This window comes from Electrona antarctica (genome assembly GCF_951216825.1).
Source record: "Electrona antarctica genome assembly, chromosome: 1".
NCBI lineage: Eukaryota > Metazoa > Chordata > Actinopteri > Myctophiformes > Myctophidae > Electrona > Electrona antarctica.
This window is the reverse complement of record NC_136806.1, coordinates 5,509,949-5,534,643: the sequence shown is the minus strand read 5'-3', so window position 1 is coordinate 5,534,643 and position 24,695 is coordinate 5,509,949. Positions and strand designations below refer to the sequence as shown.

Genomic DNA, 24,695 nt, shown 5'->3' with positions numbered 1-24,695 from the left:
AATGGGAAGTTTTTTTATGTTTTTTTACCTGTGACCTGGTGCCAATTTTTGTTTTACACCTCTGCTGCTTAGCGGACAGTGTGGTGTTGTAGAGGAGGTCTCCCCGGACGCGTGCATATGTCACACTAGTCGAAACATAGCAGGGATTTTTGTCCAGCGTCCACTTTAGTCCACTGTAGTCTGGAAATGGGAAGTTTTTTTAAGTTTTTTGACATCTGACCTGGTGCCAATTTTTGTTTTACACCTCTGCTGCTTAGCGGACAGTGTGGTGTTGTAGAGGAGGTCTCCCCGGACGCGTGCGTATGTCACACTAGTCGAAACATAGCAGGGATTTTTGTCCAGCGTCCACTTTAGTCCACTGTAGTCTGGAAATGGGAAGTTTTTTTAAGGTTTTTACATCTGACCTGGTGCCAATATTTGTTTTACACCTCTGCTGCTTAGCGGACAGTGTGGTGTTGTAGAGGAGGTCTCCCCGGACGCGTGCATATGTCACACTAGTCGAAACATAGCAGGGATTTTTGTCCAGTGTCCACTTTAGTCCACTGTAGTCTGGAAATGGGAAGTTTTTTTAAGTTTTTTTACATCTGACCTGGTGCCAATTTTTGTTTTACACCTCTGCTGCTTAGCGGACAGTGTGGTGTTGTAGAGGAGGTCTCCCCGGACGCGTGCATATGTCACACTAGTCGAAACATAGCAGGGATTTTTGTCCAGCGTCCACTTTAGTCCACTGTAGTCTGGAAATGGGAAGTTTTTTTAAGTTTTTTTACATCTGACCTGGTGCCAATTTTGTTTTACACCTCTGCTGCTTAGCGGACAGTGTGGTGTTGTAGAGGAGGTCTCCCCGGACGCGTGCATATGTCACACTAGTCGAAACATAGCAGGGATTTTTGTCCAGTGTCCACTTTAGTCCACTGTAGTCTGGAAATGGGAAGTTTTTTTATGTTTTTTTACCTGTGACCTGGTGCCAATTTTTGTTTTACACCTCTGCTGCTTAGCGGACAGTGTGGTGTTGTAGAGGAGGTCTCCCCGGACGTGTGCATATGTCACACTAGTCGAAACATAGCAGGGATTTTTTTCCAGTGTCCACTTTAGTCCACTGTAGTCTGGAAATGGGAAGTTTTTTTATGTTTTTTTACCTGTGACCTGGTGCCAATTTTTGTTTTACACCTCTGCTGCTTAGCAGACAGTGTGGTGTTGTAGAGGAGGTCTCCCCGGACGCGTGCATATGTCACACTAGTCGAAACATAGCAGGGGTTTTGTCCAGCGTCCACTTTAATCCACTGTAGTCTGGAAATGGGAAGTTTTTTTAAGTTTTTTTACATCTGACCTGGTGCCAATATTTGTTTTACACCTCTGCTGCTTAGCGGACAGTGTGGTGTTGTAGAGGAGGTCTCCCCGGACGCGTGCATATGTCACACTAGTCGAAACATAGCAGGGATTTTTGTCCAGTGTCCACTTTAGTCCACTGTAGTCTGGAAATGGGAAGTTTTTTTAAGTTTTTTTACATCTGACCTGGTGCCAATTTTTGTTTTACACCTCTGCTGCTTAGCGGACAGTGTGGTGTTGTAGAGGAGGTCTCCCCGGACGCGTGCGTATGTCACACTAGTCGAAACATAGCAGGGATTTTTGTCCAGCGTCCACTTTAGTCCACTGTAGTCCACTGTAGTCTGGAAATGGGAAGTTTTTTTAAGTTTTTTACATCTGACCTGGTGCCAATTTTTGTTTTACACCTCTGCTGCTTAGCGGACAGTGTGGTGTTGTAGAGGAGGTCTCCCCGGACGCGTGCATATGTCACACTAGTCGAAACATAGCAGGGATTTTTGTCCAGCGTCCACTTTAGTCCACTGTAGTCTGGAAATGGGAAGTTTTTTTAAGTTTTTTTACATCTGACCTGGTGCCAATTTTGTTTTACACCTCTGCTGCTTAGCGGACAGTGTGGTGTTGTAGAGGAGGTCTCCCCGGACGCGTGCATATGTCACACTAGTCGAAACATAGCAGGGATTTTTGTCCAGTGTCCACTTTAGTCCACTGTAGTCTGGAAATGGGAAGTTTTTTTATGTTTTTTTACCTGTGACCTGGTGCCAATTTTTGTTTTACACCTCTGCTGCTTAGCGGACAGTGTGGTGTTGTAGAGGAGGTCTCCCCGGACGTGTGCATATGTCACACTAGTCGAAACATAGAAGGGATTTTTGTCCAGTGTCCACTTTAGTCCACTGTAGTCTGGAAATGGGAAGTTTTTTTATGTTTTTTTACCTGTGACCTGGTGCCAATTTTTGTTTTACACCTCTGCTGCTTAGCGGACAGTGTGGTGTTGTAGAGGAGGTCTCCCCGGACGCGTGCATATGTCACACTAGTCGAAACATAGCAGGGATTTTTGTCCAGCGTCCACTTTAATCCACTGTAGTCTGGAAATGGGAAGTTTTTTAAAGTTTTTTTACATCTGACCTGGTGCCAATTTTTGTTTTACACCTCTGCTGCTTAGCGGACAGTGTGGTGTTGTAGAGGAGGTCTCCCCGGACGCGTGCGTATGTCACACTAGTCGAAACATAGCAGGGATTTTTGTCCATTGTCCACTTTAGTCCACTGTAGTCTGGAAATGGGAAGTTTTTTTAAGTTTTTTTACATCTGACCTGGTGCCAATTTTTGTTTTACACCTCTGCTGCTTAGCGGACAGTGTGGTGTTGTAGAGGAGGTCTCCCCGGACGCGTGCGTATGTCACACTAGTCGAAACATAGCAGGGATTTTTGTCCAGCGTCCACTTTAGTCCACTGTAGTCTGGAAATGGGATTTTTTTTTGAAGTTTTTTGACCTGTGACCTGGTGCCAATTTTTGTTTTACACCTCTGCTGCTTAGCGGACAGTGTGGTGTTGTAGAGGAGGTCTCCCCGGACGCGTGCGTATGTCACACTAGTCGAAACATAGCAGGGATTTTTGTCCAGCGTCCACTTTATAAAGTCCATGCTCTCCAGTGAATAGCATTTATCCATTTAGATAACTTTTTCATTACTTATCTTTACACAGAAACATTACTTATTACTTATTTTTACACAGAAACATAATGTGTGTCCTATAGCATCGTTTAAATGCTTAATTTATAGTTTTAATGTGCAAATTAATCTTTTTTTCAATACTCTAGAGTGTACTCTTATTTTGAAGAGATCGTCCCCCGGAAGTCTTATATTTGCTCACTTAGATTTGCCAAAAGAACAGTCCTGCATGTCTGTGAGAGAGAGAAATATGTAGAAACGCAAATGCAATTCCACAGATCAAATGCTGTAAATGTACCCGTGTTTTAGTCCTGGTCGTGACAAGTGAGAAGCAGAGTGAACGCTAGCTGGAACGTAAAGGTCTCTGTGGAAATAAAGTTTCCAACGACCTGCAAGTCCATATCGACGCTACTAAGAACAAGACAGCTGCGCAGGGTGAGATCTCTTCTAAATGTACTGAGTACTTTGTATGACTTTGTACGACCTGGCAAAGCATTTTTAAAGCATGCGTGTGCATGTGTCCTCTTTTTGGGAAATCGGAATATGGTCGCCCTAAAGGTGTTAAAATGTATTGTGTGTACAGAAAGCTTAAAGGAGAATTCCATGCTAGAAGGCTTTCTTACCTTTATTTGTAGTTGTTACGTCCCCAACAAAGAGGTCCAGGTGTTAATTGTAGTTGTTACGTCCCCAACAAAGAGGTCCACGTGTTAATTGTAGTTGTTACGTCCCCAACAAAGAGGTCCAGGTGTTATTTGTAGTTGTTACGTCCCCAACAAAGAGGTCCAGGTGTTATTTTGTGCAAAAGTGCATTATTGGCTATTTCCGCTAATATAAGCCCTCAATGGGAGTTGGGTTTTTGTGCTAATTCGCTTATTTCCATCGAAATAAGTAGTAAAGTGTGCCGCTCGGGATACTATTTACATTATGAAGAGAGGATACAAAAAATATAGATTTTTGAGCGATGGAAATAAGCGAATTAGCATAACACCCCATAGCCCCATTCAATTCAATGCAATTCATTGAGGGCTTATGGTAGGGGAAATAGCCAATAATGCGCTTTTGCACAAAATAACACCTGGACCTCTTTGGTGGGGACGTAACAACTACAAATAAAGGTAAGAAAGCCTTCTAGCATGGAATTCTCTTTTAAAGTATGTGCGTAGTGTCCACGACGTGTCTTGATAAAAGGTTGCTTTTAACAAGTAAAATAAGCTAAGTCATTTGATTTGCAGAGCGTGTGTCACACGTTAATTTTAATAAATAATCTGACGATTCGAATAAACTGTTTCAACAAAGTTTTGTACATGTCAGTGAAATTAAGTGCTAAGAACATCCCTAGTTTCTGGTAATATTATTGTCCGGTCATTTTGCATGTCCGTGGCAACATTTTCAGTCAGCATGGCGATGACCCCTGTTTGTGACTGCTATACCTTTTAGTAGGTAGATAGTAAAAGTATATTTTCCTAAATCTGGAGGCAATCCATTATGTAAACTAGAGAAATATTCTCCTGCTCATTACTGTGCACAAAAGTACAAAAGTAATACATCTTCGTTTTTTTTAATCAATTTTGCACATGCGTGCAAAGCTGTGAGTCCTCCACACACAATCACTTGTGTCTAGGGCAGGGGTGCCCAAAAGGTAGATCGTGATCTACCAGTAGATCACACAGGCTGTGCAGGTAGAACACATGACATGGCCCCTAAACATATACAATTAAAAATAAATAATAAACTATTTTTGGCATCTGCCACACATTAAGGTGACTGCACTTGATTGATCGACATCAAAAAGGACAGCGCAAACCCACAATGCAACAGGCCTACCGTGTTTTCAAAAGTGTTCACACAAACATCAATATTACAAAAAAGGAAAAGAAGTGCATTTGTATTTTCAGCAATGGGATAATACATATATATATTTTTGGTGGGTAGATCTGGTTGAGCTGGTCATTTTGAAAGTAGCTCTCAAGTCTAGAAAGTGTGGGCACCCCTGGTCTAGGGGAACACTGTTGGTGCAAAATTAATTATATAGAAATAAGAACTACTAAATAATCTGTGTCTCTCAGGTACACACGTCTATCAGGGAGAGACCAGAGCCTCCTAGCACAGGAGTGGTGGTCCTCACTCCTTCCCAGGGTCCTCCTAGCACAGGAGTGGTGGTCCTCACTCCTTCCCAGGGTCCTCCTAGCACGAGTGGTGGTCCTCAGGGTCTTTGCGATGAACCACTCCCTGGATTGGAACAAACTGATGGTGAGTCATTGTCCATCTTTCTATAATGTGTCTCTATAATGTGGAGTCAGTGTCCATCTTTCTATAATGTGTCTCTATAATGTGGAGTCATTGTCCATCTTTCTATAATGTGTGTCTATAATGTGGAGTCATTGTCCATCTTTCTATAATGTGTCTCTATAATGTGGAGTCAGTGTCCATCTTTCTATAATGTGTCTCTATAATGTGGAGTCATTGTCCATCTTTCTATAATGTGTGTCTATAATGTGGAGTCATTGTCCATCTTTCTATAATGTGTGTCTATAATGTGGAGTCATTGTCCATCTTTCTATAATGTGTGTCTATAATGTGGAGTCATTGTCCATCTTTCTATAATGTGTGTCTATAATGTGGAGTCATTGTCCATCTTTCTATAATGTGTCTCTATAATGTGGAGTCATTGTCCATCTTTCTATAATGTGTGTCTATAATGTGGAGTCATTGTCCATCTTTCTATAATGTGTGTATATAATGTGGAGTCATTGTCCATCTTTCTATAATGTCTTCCACAGATGCATCGTTGCCTGATGCAGAGTCCATCTTCCACCTGTGACTCCTGTGGCTTCAACGTCAGCTGTGGTATCCTGTATGGAAGAACATTCACACTTTGAAAACAAAGTAATGTTGATACTGTTTTACAAAAATATACTGTTTTAGATACTCTGTTTTGTCTCTGTATTCTAGGCTATCGTCATTAAAATGCTGATGGCCTGTGGTGGTAACTTGTCTTTGTCACATTAGAATGTGTGTCTGATGTCTGCAAAACACTATTCCTCCACTAATTAGTCTAATAGGCCTATAAATAATAAAGAACCTTGAACCTTGAACCTATGATGTGATGAATTAGCCTCTATGCTTATTATAATAACGTTATTGGGCTACATGCAGTGACTCCTGTAACATTTAAAATGTCTTAACTATAATTAATAGTTTACGTGACATTATTTAAATTTAGAATAAGTCGAACTGACCAATGCTAGAACAATTCCCCAACATCATTTCACTATTCATTTTTACTCCTGCACTTCCATTGTAAGTGAATTTCTCTCGTATCTGTCGTAAATATTCAAATGTTCTTCCTCCTGTGGAAGTGAACAAAGAGACTCTGAAAATGTTTCAGTTACATTTCTGTATTATCTCCTTCTTGGTTATAATACAGTGTGTCAAAGCACGCCAACATGGAAATGCAGTATCAGTATCTATCTCACATGACTGCTGCTGCGGAGAGGAGCAGGCAGACACACGGCTCTGCAATGCTGCTCGATGAAGTTTACATGACCGTAAAATGCATCCTGTCTGTTAGTTGAAAGTTATGGGGAATATTTATTTTTAGCGAGTTGGGTTGGAACATTTTTGTCTGTGATAGTAGACACCTTTATGAACACATCTTTGAAGAAAGCTAGTGGTAAGCATTTCTTTTGCAGATTTGCCACAAATTAACTTTAGTATATACCCCAACATTGTTTGTCAGATGTAATTACATCAACATGTCCAATTGAATAGTCAGACAGCAAAGATCTACACCTAGTGATTTGTCTGGTGACATACAAATTCAATGGAAATGTATGGCCTAAAACTGAGTGGAAATAATTTGAAACAAAAAAATGCTTTGCAGGGCCAAGGATTAAATATTAAATATTTCTGAAACCCAATGTTGCATGCATGACATTATTGTGATGATGTCATGATTTAGGACATTTAAATAAATAAGGAAATCCAAGGTTTCTGCCCCAGGCTCTTTTCAAAGCAAGTCCTAGCCTATTCAAAGAATGTATATTTCCCCAGACGTATCAGTAAGCAGACATCTCTTATGTTCCTCCCAAACCTCTAAGTCGATCTGCTTCAGGTGTTTTGTGACTTTTCGCTGCCTGTCTGCAGGGCTAAGGGGTATTGCGGGCTGTATGAGTCCCACTTCAACGACGTTAGGAGTCATATTTTGCAAATTGCAGCATTTAACTCCCATTTCATTTTATATGGTTATAATGTGGTTATATTCATGTAGAAAACAGAAGAAGAAATGCTTATTACAATTAAAGTTAGTAAAATATAGCAGGTTTTTTATGTGTATTATTTTTACTGTACATGCCGAGTACAGTAGTGCATCCCGTGGATGCAGAGGTTGTTGTTTTATTCCATCCCTTAACTATAAACTGCGTTTTGGGACGCAAAATGCACCCTATTTTAATCTCTGGTCTATTCCCATTACACTTTCATGGCATTACAGGTAATACATATTACTATATACATAATGCCAGAGATCTTACCTTTTCCTACCATATCGGGTCTGAAAAATAGGAAAAAGATGCTTAGATTACATGATTGTTTGTATTGATGGTATTACAATACCAAGTATAATTAAGCCATTTCCTCTGTTTAATCACTGAACAGTTACTGTAAATACACTGACTGAACAGTAAAAGGAATAACTAGGGTTTCTTGTTGGTTCAAAATGGAACAAACTCTGTAGTTCAGTGGTTCCCAAAGTGTGGTCCGGGGACCCCCAGGGGTCCTTGAGGGCATTCCGGGGGTCCCCAGCTAAATGATAGTTAGGAACAAAATGGACCCTTACGGGTCTGTAACTCTGAGAGTGTACAAATGGAACCAAATGGACCCTTATGGGTCTGTAACTCTGAGAGTGTACACATGGAACCAAATGGACCCTTATGGGTCTGTAACTCTGAGAGTGTACAAATGGAACCAAATGGACCCTTATGGGTCTATAACTCTGAGAGTGTACAAATGGAACCAAATGGACCCGTTCCATTTGTACACTCTCAGAGTTACATCAACATTGATTTTACAATATAAATTGGGGGTCAGAGATAGACATGCCATTAAATGGGGGTCCGTAGACTGGGGGTCCTTGAAATTAAACAGCTTGAGAATCACTGCTAGAGCCTTCTCTCATGGGGGTCCTTGGCATATCTTTTCAAATGGGGGTCCGCGGGCAAATTAATGTCAATTTGGGGGTCCTTGACATGAAAAAGTTTGGGAACCACTGCTGTAGTTCACTGCAGAAATAACTCTTGTGCATTTTGTACCATTTGTACTCTCAGCATTATGGGGTCTTTGAAATTAAAAGAAGTTTGATTCTGGTTTAGAATCAAACGTTTAGCTTAATTAGCTCACACTACAACAAAACAATGTAAAGCTAAAAATCTTGTGGAAATACATTAGACTACATAGACAAACTACATTCTGACAGTTAACTTAAATTACATCAAACAAATCCAATATTTAACAATAAATGTGTACCTACTGAAAGCCTGGAGACGCGACGTTAAGCAAATAGTTTTGTTCAATCGTTGTATGTTTTACAAACTCAGTGTTGTTTATCGGTTGCTTGCTTCCTGGTGCTGCTCAAGGACTGTCTAAAGAGGACGGGATGCGAAGACCGTACGGGCGACGCCATGTTGCTCCATGGTGCTCCCTGGAAGGAAAGAAACATGCGCAGTTGAGACCAAGGAAGCTGAACGTGGAAGTGTTGGCTGCATATAGCCCATTGCGCATGTTTCTTTCCTTCAATGGAGCACCATGGAGCAACATGGCGTCGCCCGTACGACGCCATGTTGTCTTCGCGTCTCGTCCTCTTTAGACAGTCCTTGGTGCTGCTATCATGATAGGCCACTGCGCTTGCGCAACATCACATTTCCAGCAATTACAATCGTCAGCCCGTTACTATGGGAACTAAAACGGTAAAGCGCGCGTCTACCCGTCTACCATGGTCTAACTGGCATTATTTAGATAATAAATCAGATAACTGTGTATCTTCATGTTATGTACGTGGATTGTGTTGGTTTAATTGTGATGCGATACCATTTGGGACGTAAATGCGACATTTGCTCACTTCAACAATGGGATCATCCCTGCGGAGTATGGGAGCGTTGCTAATAGCAACCTCGGTGCACTATATTTTATTTAAGACATAGTAAAAATCGCTAATCAACAAATCATAGGCTACTACTGTAGCTACTACTGCTATTCTTAGTAATAATGAATGTTTATATCCTAAGTTTAATACCAACATGTTGTATAAATTAACCTATATTTTAGCCTATATTAGCCTAAATGTAAGACATCCTAGTAAAACAAATCGCACTAATATCGGTCATAGCCTACTAGTGATTGAAATTATTATTAATTATGAATGTTCATAGTTTAATATAATATAATAATACCGAAATTCTGTATAGGCCTAAATGGTAAATGGTGCATTTATATAGCGCCTTTATCTAAATAAATCTAAATCTATCTAAATCTATCTAATCTAAATCCTGGTATAAAAAGCTTGTTTCATGGTAGGCCTACAATGTCTTATAACAATGGAATCAGCATGATATAACATAATAATGGAAAATACCATACAGACCCATATGACATCAATAGTCCAATAATAATAATAATAATAATAATAATAAAGTTGTGCAATTACTAATACTATAGTCTGGCAACCAGATTATTGCCCACTTAAGCACTCACAATATGCATGTTGCGTATTGAGATAAACACACGCACGCACGCACGCACGCACGCACGCACGCACGCACGCACGCACGCACGCACGCACGCACGCACGCACGCACGCACGCACGCACGCACGCACGCACGCACGCACGCACGCACACACACACACACACACACACACACACACACACACACCAGCTGTGCCTATTGTAGAGCAGCTGTAATCAAGGTGAGTTACTGTACCAGTGCCAGTGTCTGTTTACTATGACAAATGACAGACACTAGTCTGTCTGTATACACTATGTGAGATATGATCACATCATGCTACATGCTGGTCACCTAGTTAAACCCCTGAACAGATGCTGTATACAGATCTTTAATGTATAGGGCAATTACAATATGGAACACATTATCAACTGTGATCACTGAACTACCCATGAGACAAGTTTTAATAAACTCCTTAAAAGACACATAATCAATAACCCTAATGTTAATTAATTGATCTGAATAAACCTCAATGGAATGTGATATAATGGATTGTACTGTATACTTTTATTGTCTTCAAATGTTTTTAATGAGACTGTACATTTTTTGATTGTGTTGTGTTATGAATACAAGGGACCTCAGACATTTTGGGATGACTGGAACCTTGATGAGTACCTTCTAATTCTAACCTTCAATATGATTTAATTTATAGCACTCTGAGAGACCCTGTGAGTGACAAGTGCAATACAAATAAAATATGAACAACAAATGACCTCTTATAGTGACTTATGTACTCACTGTATAGTGAACTGCGTAGAACTGTGTTATATATGCATTTCATGATGCATTTATACTTGGCCTTATAATGATTTATAACACATTGGCTGGATGGCAACAATGTTCCCAGTTCCAACCCGGGCTAGAGTTAGGGTCGAAGTGTCCTGTCCTTGAGCAAAACGTTGGTGCCTTGCAGTTGAATTCCTCATGTGTGAATGGGTGAATGTAATGCACAATCTATGTAAAGAGCCTTGGATAAAGGCGTTCTATAATTGCACCATTTTACCTCCTCATAGATGATTCAGGATAGTGATTTTTCATATAGAAATCACATTTATTATTGAGGGTTAAATGCCTTGCTCAAGGGAACCTATTTGGTAATTGCTGAGGGAGTGTACGGCATTTCTCATTTACCTTCCCAACCAGGACTTTCCCAGCCAGTATGGGTTTTGAACCACAGACCTCCCCCAACTTGGTGTCACTTATGGTATATCATCATGTCACTAGGGTTTAAGAACTCCAAGCCCACAGCACATTTTTCACATATTCTTAGATTTAACAACAGTATAGGCCCTTTATACATTGTAATGAAATGTATCAGGCCCGTCTGCCTGATAAAGTAAAACGCATCTATACTCGTACTGTTTATTATAAATATGCACTTATCGATGGCAATATTCTATCTAGAATGTTATGATCTTCTTGATTGATGATTCTTCTACACCAAAACAGCTGAGCTTGCTTAGCAAATTTGGATCATAAGAACAAATTCCATAGACATTGGGATTGAGACATTTTAATCTTTAAACTGTACATATTGTGTAAATGGTAAATGGTGCATTTCTATAGTGCCTTTATCCAAGGCGCTTTACATTACATTCACACATTCATACACCGATTGTGGCGGAAGCCATGCAAGGTACCAACCAGCACATCGGGAGCAATTTGGGGTTCAGTGTCTTGCCCAAGGACACTTCGACATGTAGACAGGAGGAGCCGGGATTCGAACTGCCGACCCATGGATCATTGGACGACCTGCTCTACCTCCTGAGCCAGTCGCAAAAATAATAACATTTAAGTGGACATCAGCCTACTTTCTGTTCTGCTGTGCTTTCTGTTCTGCTGTGACATCAGCCTACTTTCTGTTCTGCTGTGCTTGCCAGTTGTTCATTACTGTACATGTGTTTGACAAAAGCTTATGAAAGTACACCCAGGTTTAAAGAGCTTGTGAAAACAAACACTGTTGAGAGTTAAGAGGGTCCACTTCTCTGTTTGCTTACTTCTGTTAGCATCCATTAGTGGGATATCACAGTAAAATACAGTTAATATCCAATAGCTTTGTATGTCTAGCTTTGAGTGTACAGGGTTTGATGAGGTCAGATCAACATATGGAATGTCAGAACAGGTGAGCTCCATACAGTATATGGAGATCGGTAGCGGGGACATTCTCTTGAGTGTACAGGGTTTAATGAGGGCCCAGGTAGGGCCGGGCCTTCATTTTCGGGCCTGTTGAGAACCTTAGTTTTCACCGGCTGCCGGGCGCGGCTGCACTACTAACTTTGGGGCAGGCCCGTCTATAGAGTTTGTAATTTGAATGGACAGGTATAAGTCAAAAGGGAGACATCAAAGAGGAAGGGATGGATGGGGAAGGATCAACATATGGATATATGTCAGAACATGTTCTGACATATATCCATATGTGGAGATCTAAGGGATGACATCAGGGGCCTCCTGGACAACTGCGACAGCAGGTCGCATTTACTATGACATCAGGTTCCTAACAGATTCCTAACAGCAACCTTCGGTTGCAATGACCCTAATGTTACCCTAGTGTTAACTGATCTGAATTACTTCAATGGAATGTAATATAATGGATTGTATACTTTTACTGTCTTCAAATGTTTTAATAAGACTGTACAGGTTTTTATTGTGTTGTGTTGTGAATACAAGATAGGTGGGCACATCACCTTTTTTGGGACGACTGGAACCTGGACGAGTACCCTCTGTGATTGACCATTATAAACCTAATTTTAACCTTCTATGATTTAACTGTGTAGCACTCCCTGTGAGTGACAATTGCAATACAAATACAATATGAATCAACAAATTACCTCTTGTGCAGTGACTTATTATGTACTTAGTGTATAATGGATTGTAATGCATTTTAAGAGTGACTATAAAGCATTATAAAATGATTGCAATGTCTTACAAACAGCTATGAAAATGTACAGTAACATACTGTATGATACAAAGAAAGTGTCATTATACAATTGTTTGTGTTATATGCACTTATGAGTGTGTATAACTGTAATTATAGTGTTATATGCATTTCATGATGCATTTATACTTGGCCTTAATAACAGTAACACATGTCATGAAGAATTTTAGAATGACTTAGTAAACTATGGTTATAATGCATTAGACATGTGAGGCATAGTGCACTACTTTCTGATCCTGCATCCTTCTATGTCTACATTATATTGATGTGGACCTTTGTGCTCAATACCCAGAATTCCACAGCACCAGCTCCTTATGGGAGCTCATTTGGCACATTTCTCACTTCTACCTCCTCATGATAATCAGGACAGTGACTGAATTTACATGCAGTGCATAAATTGGTTGCAGACATTCAGAACTTGCCTTTGTCATTTTCACATGCTTGTACCTCCAAAACGCCAATGTACTTAAGGTGACAATATTCAGAAAAATGCTACAAGGTCAGTAGTTGAAATTGTGTTGTATTATATGGAAAATTGCAATACCCGAAATATACCCCACTTGGTCTGTTAGGACAGTGGTTCCCCCAAACATTTTCATGTCAAGGAGCCCCAAATTGACACCAATTAGCCCACAGACCCCCATTTGAAGAGATATGCCAGGGACCCCCATAAGAGAAGATTTTTACAGCTCTATAAGCAGTGATCCATAAGGGTCCATTTGGTTCCGAACTATAATTTAGCTGGGGACCCCCTGGAACTGCCTCAGGGATCCTGGACCCCACTTTGGAAACCACTGCTTTAGGACTTATTGGTCATTAATTGGTTAATTACACTTATTAAACCAATAAGCCTATCTCACAGAATTTCCCCGCCCCCTTAATACGCCCCCCTTTCGGGGTTAGTGGTGATAGCGTGACGTCACTCCATAGACGCTACATGTTAACAGAGGTAATTTAAGAAGTCTACAACTTTTGTTTTCTCAAGGTAAGGTTTGTTCTATCTGTTCGAGCTGATTTACCATCTTGTTTGCTTCATAATAATATTGGTCTGTCACATTTTTACATTAGAAAATGTACTTAGATTCTCCAGAGAAAAAAACGTGTAAATGCAAATGTTAAATGACACCACTATTTACCGGAAGTGGGCGTGGAAAGCGGGCTGTGAGATAGGCCTATTGCTCTCAACAAAGTTCATTTTCATACACTAGGCCTATAGATTATACATCAATAAAGTGAATAGAAACATCTCTTATAATAGACACATGTGGTCACATATAACCCCATATAGAAAACCTCAATGCTGACAGTTTCACTGCAGGTGCTACACCAAATGTCCCACTGCACCCCACTATATACAGTATATAGAATAAATGAATCAAGTCTCAAGGGCATTTATCATATATAGAAATATTTTATTTGTCGCTTTTCTCATTGGGGGGTGGAGGGGGTCACATCAACATATATAATTAATTCTGTACTGGCCATATAGAGAGTGCATCTTGAGTGTACAGGGTTTGATGAGGGCCCAGGTACCGTGCCTCTATTTCAACACAATATTATTTTATGTAGTGACATATGTATGTAGTGATTTATGTAGTGCAGTGACAACTTAAAGGAGACATCGAGAGGAAGAAATGGGGATCAACATATCATTTCCAGAGCTTTTGGCGCTTCACTGGTGGATTCCCTTCCTGTTTCAGCTGCCTCCCAATTCCCTCCATGAAGTCATCTACCTCACTGATAGGGAGAAGGAAAAAATAAATAAATGGTACAATACCTCAAAAAGAGAAACATGAATTCTGTATAGAAACAGGTTGTGCAGGCACAATAGTGAAATGGTTGAATCTTTTTTTCTTTTTGAAGATTCAACCATTTTCAATTCAAATCCAGGGGACCTTTATAAAAGACATGTGAATCCTATAGAGGGTATGCGCATGCATAAAGTGAATGACAAATAAGGAAAAGTGAACGTTTAATGTAATAATATAGTTTTTCTGTTTGGATGTATGTCAAGGCCAGAAAGTCGTTTGCCACTCTGTAGGCATTCCCGCATAACTTCCGGGTATGATGATTATGTCATGCGCATACCCTCTATACAAAACAAACCTTTATAAATGTTCCTGCGACATACTAGCGTCATGTCCAAGGGGTGTACTTGTACATCAAGCTGACTCACACTACAGAAACAGGAGATAGGCCCCTATGCTCAGCAAGGCCTACTTACTTTCTAAACATAAGATAACATGAAATATTACTTGGATTATGTAATTAAGGTAAACGTGAAGTGTCTCACTGAAAATCATGTTGTGTATTTATTGTACCTTTGATGCAAGCCTGGGCCATCAAGGAACAGACGCTCTGCGTCGTCGAGGTCAACATTGTGTACTTGTGCAAGTGCACATATAGTGGCCTGTCGGGTAGAAGAAAAAGAAAAAAACAGAAAAAAAACAGACATTAGTTTCCAATCCGTCTCCTTCCATCTCAAGCATGGTGAAGCTGTTTTTTTTGCCAGATCTCAAGCTTTCAACATGTTACCCATGAACCATCTATCCACGTAGTGGCAGCGGTGGCCGAACGGATAGCGGCGCGGTCTTGATACCGGAAGGTTCCTAGTTCGAATCAGCCGTCCGACACGTTAAAATTACCACCGCTGAAGTGCTCTTGAACAAGGCATTGAACCACTACGATGAAATGTGTTCTATGAGCAGGGCCTGGCTGGAAACAAGTTCTTGAGCTTAGCCCAGATACCCTGGGTAAATATAGATTTCATTTCATTTCATTTCATTTCACCCCAGAAGGATTCATTGGTTACCAGTAACAAGGATGTCCAATTGAAACATCAAGGTTTTAGTGTATGCTCTCATGTATGGTGAGTGGAGAGGAACTCACTTCTGGATACAGCACGTTGAGGAAGAACTCAATGCGACTTGGTCCATGGTGTTGGGTAGGTGAGGTGTCGAAGAGACGGGACATGTGTTCGTACAACGTTGCAGACTGCTGTTCATCCCTAAAATAATAAGGAGCCTGGAATCTTTTGTCACCGTTGAATTTCTCTAACCACTTTGATGGCTCTTCACCAGTGAGGACAGCCTGTGCACAGAAAATGTGTTATTGCACACAAATGCTTCTGACACAAATCAGAAGCTTCTTTCTACTGCTTCGAACACGACGTCAAATCTATCGAAACATCTGAAGTCTAAACATGAGAACACAAAGTTGGTTGCAAGAGATCCGCAGAGCAGCGTTGAGTCTCAGTCGACCGACCCTGAAGGTCCGAATACGAGACATCTCACCCCGGTGAGTTGTCTTCACTTTTTGACATGTCGGGGTGAGTTGTCCGGACAGCTCACCCCGGACAGCTCACCCCGGAAAGTGAAGACAGCTCACCCCGGAAAGTGAAGACATCTCACCCCGGTGAGATGTCTTTACTTTCCGGGGTGAGCTGTCTTCACTTTCTGACATTGCGGGGTGAGTTGTCTGTACTTTCCGTGGCACCCATTACAGTAGGCATAATTAAATTTCGGATCTAACTATCGGTTCCTACAGACGTGCGCAGTCACGGCTAATTATTTATTTATTTAACAGTAAAATCCGGTGAAACACTTAAGGAGTAGAGCGTCTCTCTCTCTCTCTCTCTCTTTCTCTCTATGCAGCATTGAGGGGGGGGGGGGGTCGTTTGTGGATAATGTTTGCGCTTCAAAGGCAGAGTCTGACGGCTGTACAAAGTTGCTAATTAGGTCACATTCTCACCTAATACTTCTGTAGACTCAAATGCGTATGGGCGGAGAATTTGGATTCTTGCATATTTAATTTGATGCGGTTTGCCTTCACACTGGCTGTGTCAGGCGCAGCAAGGAAACGTAGCAGGGAATTTTATCAATGTGTTCAGAAGCCGATGTTAAAAAATAGACTTTTCACGTAAAGTGAGAGTAACGGATGCAGTGTGTCGTCGGAGACTTACTGTGTGTGTGTGTGTGTGTGTGTGTGTGTGTGTGTGTGTGTGTGCGCGCGCCACTGTTCTTTTTTTTGGGCACATGAACGAGGCACAGTGTTGGGCACAGCGGAGACGGGAGCGCAAAATGATCCGAAGTTTACAATAGTATAGATAGCCTACTCCCAGAGTCCCATTGATGATCCGATCACAATTATTATGCATATTCCATGTTAGCTATACAGTTTATAGATCATGCTGAGCTAAACATGTGTTTTAATTTTGAAGTATTTATATTTAAACAAGATGAAGAAAGTCTCCACTCGGATCCCCACACAGTGACAGACAGACACGCACGACAGAAAGACAGAATATTCTGTACACTGCAGTGTTTTTTATGTGTTTCCTTAAGCAATAGATTAATGTGCTCGTCCTCATATTTCGATGAGGGCTTAATTCGGTCTCCTTATTTGACCACGTCACATGATAACGGGACATCTTTGCACTGCGTAAAATGAATATCCCTTGTCCGTATTAGGATTCGAATGAGCCTTCACACCTGCCAAACGAAGCGAACTTTCGGACAATGATCTTGCTACTGCTAGTTACATTAGCATGTGAGAAAAGTGACAGCCATCTGGACTCTTCTGGAGTAACCAAATTGAGAGGGGTTCAGTTCACATTTCTTCAGAAGTTTGCACACACACACACACACACACACACACACACACACACACACACACACACACACACACACACACACACACACACACACACACACACACACACACACACACACACACACACACACAAGCCTTGAATTCATGGTGATCTTTTGTTTAAAGACATTTTCAACAATTTAAGATCTCCATTTTGGCAGGAATATGCTTGGAAGATGGAAACAATGTTGCACATTCATCTAATCATATGGGTAGGCTACTGGGTAGCCTACATACAAACAATAATGTTTGTATTTGTAAGGTTTATTATGCATTTCACCTTGACATACTTAAAGGCGAATTCGACATTTTACTGTGTCATAAATATATTTACATCTGTAGCCTGTAGTTTCTATATTTAAATAAACTACATTACATTTGACCGTACATTTAACTCTTGTGTTATATTCTTGTGAAATATTCAGTAAAGTATAGCTCAAAGGCTACATATTCAGTCAGACTTTTGGTGAGAAACGTGAAGACATCTCACCCCGAAAGTGGCCAAAAGTGAAGACATCTCACCCCGGAAAGTGAAGACATCTCACCCCTAAAAAAGCAGGGGTGAGATGTCTTCACGTTTAGGGGTGAGTTGTCTGGACAACTCACCAAAAGTGGCTTTAGGGGTGAGTTGTCTTGTTACCGAAGGTCCGACTCCAAGCAAGCAGCGAAAGATTGATTTTGAAAAACAGAAGGGAACCTCCAAATCGGAGGTAAACAGCCTTGTTGCCTCGTACATAATAGAGGAAATGTTGCCAATTTCAACGGTTGAATCTCCGTCTTTCCGTAAAATACTGTGCAAAATACCCATATTGGGGAGCGGTCAGCCGACAACAGACAGGAAAACGTTTACAACATATTTGGACAATTGTTACAAGACCATGGAAAGTGAGCTAAAGCGGAAATTTGATAGCGTTGAATATGTGTCAACCACCGCTGATATTTGGTCGGCCCACAATAAAAGCTTCATGGGAATGACTGCCCATTGGATTAACCCAAGCGATTTCTCTCGTCAGAAAGCAGCTATTGCCTGCAAACGAATCAAAGGACGTCACACATACGATGTTGTGACTAGTGAAATTGAACAGATTCATTCAGCGTTTGGATTGTCACACAAAGTCACTGCAACAGTCACAGACAACGGGTCGAACTTTGTCAAGGCTTTCAGAATATATGAGACTCAGCCTGCAGCAGATTCGGAGGAGGAGGGAGAGGAAGAGCAGGGTCGAGAAGATGAAGAGGTGACATTCACAGATGTTGGTGAAGTGCTGTCCTCCGACGAACAAGGACAGTTTACTCTCCCCCCACGTGAGATGTGCCTCGCATACCCTTAACCTCATTTCAACAAATGATATTGAAAAATGGCTGACCTCACACGCAGAGTCCAAAGCAGTCTACAGAAGCGCCACCGCCAAGTGTTCTGCTCTATGGACTAAGGCCAGCCGTTCTACCGTGGCTTCTGAGATCGTTGACAGTCTGTGTGGAAAAAAGCTCATCGTGCCAACAGCAACTAGATGGAACTCGTTCCATGATGCAATATCTCGCATCACTGAGATTCCCATGCCAAGATTGACCACTCTCTGCACTCAACTAGGTATTAAAGCCATCGCTGAACGGGAGTATCAATTCCTCACGGAATATTGCACAGTCACAAAACCACTCACCGTAGCTTTGGACAAGTTGCAAGGTGAAGATAACTGCTACTATGGCTGTCTCCTACCAACACTGCAGTCTCTGATGTCTAAGACACTGGCAAAGCGGCCTGGGCTCTCCCGGATGACAGCAGGTCTGCCTGATGCCATAGTACAGGTATTTATAAATGATTTTATTATTGTTATTATTGAAACGTCAATCAGCCCAACATCTAGTCTAAGGTTAGTGGGACTCATTGAAATGACCACCAGTGTAGTGTGATTTATTTGATATGAAAGCCTATTGTGTGTGAGAGTGTGACTGACTGTGACTGTGTGTGAGTGATGTTGTGATCATGTGAAATAAATCAGATGCACATCCCTTCCTAACATGAAGCTTGCACTGAGTTAATGCACTTCCACCCATAAGTCCTATCGCAGTATTTTACATTTTGCCCTAAATTAAGCTGTGAATGTAAGATTTATTTAATGGAGCTGTGCTTCTGAAAATATAGTCAATTTTGTAAGGGCATGACTCCTCTCTGCCTGTTGCACCATTCACCTGTCAACTCCTTCCAGAGAGATGCATGCTTTGTAGACTACTCTATAAGATAAACTATATTTATATCTAATTTCTAAATTGTTTTATATCGCAGGCCGTCAAGACACGATTTGCCTCTGTGATGGACAGCAGAGATGCTCTCCTTGCTGCTGTCACTTTGCCAAAGTTTAAGGTGCGGTGGCTGAGAGAAGAGGACAAGAAAGACGCCCTGAGGACACTGCTGAAAGAAGAGTGTCGCGCTTCCCCCATGGATGAGCAGGAGGTTAGGCCTCAGCAGCAAACCCTCACTTCCAACAGCAGTGATGAAGAATTCTTTGAGTTAGAGGATGTGGATACAGCATCCTTCGACCCAGATAAGGAGGTCATTGACTATTTGAAGTCTGGGACTGAGATTGGGAGCCTGGGCAGGTTCCCTACAATAAAGAAAATATCCTTGAAATACAACACGGCGACACCTTCTAGTGCCCCGGTGGAGAGGCTGTTTAGCCTGGGCAGCCTTGTGCTGACTCCAAGGAGGAACAGGCTGTCAGACAAGCAATTTGAGAGACTCCTGCTTATGAGGTACAACCGCTGCTGTAGTGAGAATTGAGAAACCAGTCAAATAAGATGAACTGTAGTACTCTAGAAGAAGTGCAGTAGTCTATAAAGCCATGGTTTGGTAAGGGAACAACATGTTTTGTTTCCCATTTCAAGTCTGTCAACATCATCCAGTGATGTTAGGAAGGCCATTCTCTTATTTTATGAATGGATATATATATAGTTTTATTTTGAGGCAAACTACTGCTTTAACTTGTTCAACAACCTACCTCTCCTCTGAGTGTGTTACTTGGGAAGTAAAATAAGCAGTGTTTGCACTAAAGTTGTTGGGAAGTCCAGTTTGTTCTTTTCTTTTTTTCTGGATATATTATTGTTTATTATATGAATCAGTTGATTTTTGCACTGAAGTTGTTGGGTTATTGATTGATTGATATGTAGCCTATTAACAGTTTGCAGAATTACAGTACATTTCAAGCACAAACTCAATACAAAGACTGTTAACTGTGAGTGGACGACCCAATTAAGCATTACACATGTTTACAATAGGGTCCACCTTGTTCAATTAATCAAAACATTGGGTAGGCAGTCTGTTTTTTTCTTTTCTTTTTTCCTGGATATATTATTATATGAACCAGTCTGTTACTTTAGCAGTTCATATTTGCACTAGACTGTTATTATTTGCACTATTATTTTATTTGAATATATTTTGGGAAAGTTAATATTTGCCTACCTATGGTGCAGTGGTTTTCAACCCTTTTCATATCAAGGCACATTATGTATTGTGCATTTGAGCCATCCCATCCCATGGACCACCATTTGATGAGATTTGGCCTCACAGACCCAAAACTAAATAGGATAAGATTTGGTCCACAATTCCATTCTGTATTGATGTTCATCGTTTGTATCATTAGGTGAGACAACAGGCAAAATAACAATTATTCTACATTCTCTAATTTGGTTTCATTTTACACTATCAAGAGTTAAATATATATGAGTTAAATATCTAGTAAGCGTCCATTTGGTTACTTACCATTACCAACTCCATCATTTTGCTGGGGACCACCTGGAACACCCTCAAGGCTAACTGGTGTTGTAGTGGTCCACAGAGTACCACTGGTTGAAAACCACTGCTGTCAGTGTCACTGTGTTACATAACACGTACATGTAGTAGGTGCTACTTGAGCCCCCTCTTGTGGTTTGATTGAATACTTTATTAGAAGGTTGCATAGAAAAAGTTTTACAAGGTCAAGAAGAGAACTACTGCACTAGACCGTTTTGTTTTATTCCTTCACAACCTGGCATTAAAGAGCATAAAGAAAGATCTTGTGTATGTCCTCCTTATTAGGATTATAACGATTTGTTAAGTGGCAATAACAATTTGTTAAGTGGCAAATTATTTGACTGCATCTCAGGCGATTTTATGGAGTAACGCAAAAGTAATGTAACGAGTAGTGTAACTAAGTTACTTTCTCCAGGGAGTAATCAAGTAAAGTAAGGCATTACCTTTTTCAAAAGTAATGTGTAATATGTAGTGTATTACTTTTTTGAGTAACGGACCCCAACTACTGTGGCTAGTGCATTTTCCAACCTACTTTGAGGCGTTGATCCGTCCTTCCTGCCGTAATGACATCTACGATCTCATCTGCCGACCTCTTCCTCTTCTGTGCTTCAAGGACATGTTGGGGGATGTCTCTGCTCAGTCCTCTTTTGACGCGGTAGATGGGCTTCAGGTTTCCAGCAAGGAGTTTGCCTGCCTGGTCAGTCCAGTGGGCAAATCTCTTGCCTTCCCTTTTCAATTAAGGAGATGTTAGAAGTTAGTTATCAGGCAACACCAAGCAATACAGTAATGTTTTGCAGCTGGCAACTATCCCTTTATCAAAGTCAAATCAGTTAGGGACATCATACCCCTCCGTTTCGAAGCGCTCCATAAGACGGCTACACCACCACCTTCTAATGCGAGGCATGTCCTCCTAAAACATTAAAGGCACAGGTATAAGCTTTGGGATATTTTACTAAAGAGAAAGCCATGCCACATTTGATACACATTCTGTTCATACAGATGTTACCTCACCTCCTTGAAGTTGAATGGGACATCCGTTGCAAGACAATGTGTGTACTGAAACAGGAGACGATAAAGAAAATAGCATTAATTCAAAACCTGGTGGGAGCATACTGTGGATATCGCCAACACCAAGTTTTACAATTTTACATTAAAAATGAAAACCATTTCCCTTTCTGACTCATTGTTTAAAGTGTGGCATAGAAATGGTATTCACTCCTTCAAAGATCTTTATATTGATGGGTTATTTCCGACCTTTGAACAAATACGACGCAAATTTAATTTACCCCAATCACATTTTTTTAGATTTCTACAGATACGACATTTTTTAACACAGCACACTGCTTCATTTCCAAACATACCTACCAACTTATCAATGGAATCTATATTTCTACCTGACCCATTGGTCAAAGGAGGTGTTTCTATTATTTATAATTCTCTCTCATGTTTAGATAGTAATGCCTCCTTGGATTATTTAAAAACTGCTTGGGAAAATGATTTAGGAATATCTATCACTGACGAGCAATGGTCTACATCTCAAAAATTAGTGCACTCTTCTTCAGTATGCGCCAGGCATGGTCTTCTACAATTTAAAATATTACACAGGTTACATTTGTCAAAGGAAAAACTCAACAGAATGTATCCAAATGTGAATCCAGCCTGCGACAGATGTGGCCAGTCGCCGGCCACTCTAGCTCATATGTTCTGGCACTGCACTAAACTAACATCATATTGGCAAAGTATATTTAAATCACTGTCAGACATTGTTGGAAAACCTTTTGACCCGGATCCACTGACAGCAGTTCTAGGAGTTAAAAGCCCCGGGGTCAAATTGTCTACTTTCCAATATAACATGGTAAAATATGTGACTCTACTGGCTCGCAGACTGATACTGTTGAACTGGAAGCAAGCACAGGTTCCGACTCACACTACACTTATGAAAGATGTTATGCACTATTTGCAATTGGAAAAGATAAAGTTTGAATTGAGAGGGAGTGAAGATAGATTTTACCAGACATGGCAACCCTTCATTGACTATTTCAATAAGTGCACGCTAACCCCTCCTACACAATAGATAACAAAATCAAAAAGAAAGTGTTTTTTCTTATTTTATTTTCTCATTTAAAAAGAAAAATGTCGTGTTGGGAAAGTTTGAGAGCAAGAGTGTCGGTCCTGTTGTCTTTATTTTGTTTGTCTGTTCACATTTGTCACTGTTTAACTGTTTTTTCTTGTTTATCACATTTATGTACCTTTTTTATTATGTATTGTATGTCACTTAATTACTCATTATCTGTCAATGATATTCTGAAGTTATGTCATAATACAAAATGCCTAATAAAAACAGTATTAAAAAAAAAAAAAAATGAAAACCATATGAGCAACCTGCTCATTGTCAGATCTAGGTATGCAACCCTAGACCTAATTAAGAGCCAGTGGCTCGAATGGTTGTTAAAAAAAGAAAAAAACTAAAATAAATTAGTAAACTACTGGGAGCTATCACCAATGTTGCGAGTCTCCCTGAATCTTATGAAGAGTCTTTTCTGACTCATCACCAGGAAGGGTAGCACACGCTACCTTAAGACATCTTACCATGAGCATAAAAACCCCACAATCATTCCCGAACCACTGGCAGGGCAAGTCCTAAAAAAAAAGAATATAAACATTTTAAATTACTTTTACAACTTTGCTGTTAATGTAAATTCTTCCTATAGCTCTGGAAAAAAATGACGTGCATGTCTACTGTACACCATGTCTACTGTACACCATGTTGGCACAGCTTTAAAAAAAACACTGATAGACAGTTTACTGTAAGCCTATATACTGTATACACATTTTGTAAGTAAATTATGAGTCACCGTAAAATCATGTCCGGTCTTCTCAGTCCATGCACCAGGGCATATTTGCTGTGCAATCCGCCTAATAGTAAACATATACAAAAATAAATAAATATATACACACTGTATATATTTTTTTTTAAACCATCCTGCTGCAGCTTAACACCCATGTGAAAATGGACCATATCTCGATCCAAACACCCATCACCCAGGCAGGGCCAGTACCTGGGCTCTTGCAACAGATATACAAAAGTGTCGATTAGAATTTGGATAACTGGATGTGATGTTATAGTCACATTGAAAGGTGAGAACATGGGGGGGGGGGGGACTCTGTTGCAAGTGCTCGCAGAGTACTTGCAAAAACCTTTTCACCCGAGTGCAAACAGAAACATGCAACCTGGCAGTTGGAACATAACCATACCGTTTTTGTGATCTGAGAAATACAATTTCCTGAACAATCTTACGCTCCGATCCGTAACCTCTTGGGCCGCTTCAGGACTTCCTTGGGTACCAGGTCGTCTCGCCCCTTTTCCAACTCGCCCCCGCGAAAAGTGAAGACGGCTCGCCACAGAATTTCGAAAAGTGAAGACGGCTCGCCACAGAATTTCGAAAAGTGATGACGGCTCGCCCCGAGCCGTGGAGACAGGTGGATTTTTTAAAATGACTCAAATCATGAAGGCAGCGTGCAATTTACGTGGAATCTTTCGGCTACTATTGTGAATCAGT

General features: G+C 40.7%; 1 protein-coding gene and 1 long non-coding RNA gene across 2 annotated transcripts; one reads left to right on the top strand and one right to left on the bottom strand.

The window, feature by feature from the left end:
- Nucleotides 1-3,219: 3,219 nt before the first annotated feature.
- LOC306923065 lies at nt 3,220-5,978 on the top strand. The gene is made up of 3 exons (XR_013789998.1): nt 3,220-3,421; nt 5,053-5,236; nt 5,767-5,978. It is a non-coding gene; the product is annotated as an uncharacterized lncRNA (long non-coding RNA).
- An 8,193-nt stretch (nt 5,979-14,171) lies between these two features.
- LOC306924082 (PWWP domain-containing DNA repair factor 3A-like) lies at nt 14,172-24,046 on the bottom strand. Its single transcript, XM_079502423.1, has 8 exons — nt 23,991-24,046; nt 23,725-23,775; nt 22,147-22,191; nt 21,981-22,045; nt 21,668-21,863; nt 15,588-15,788; nt 15,020-15,108; nt 14,172-14,435 (listed from the first exon to the last, which is right to left on the bottom strand). Exons 2-8 carry the CDS (start codon nt 23,731-23,733, stop codon nt 14,348-14,350), a joined length of 693 nt encoding a protein of 230 aa, XP_079358549.1. The 5' UTR covers nt 23,734-23,775; nt 23,991-24,046; the 3' UTR covers nt 14,172-14,347.
- Between the last annotated feature and the right edge of the window lie 649 nt (nt 24,047-24,695).

Excerpts from the sequence above, each read along its gene's own strand:
- LOC306924082 (XM_079502423.1), bottom strand. Across the intron at positions 22,046-22,146 it reads TCCCATTCAACTTCAAGGAG|GAGGACATGCCTCGCATTAG; the intron begins GTGAGGTAACAT and ends TTAATGTTTTAG. Across the intron at positions 21,864-21,980 it reads GAGCGCTTCGAAACGGAGGG|GGAAGGCAAGAGATTTGCCC; the intron begins GTATGATGTCCC and ends TTAATTGAAAAG.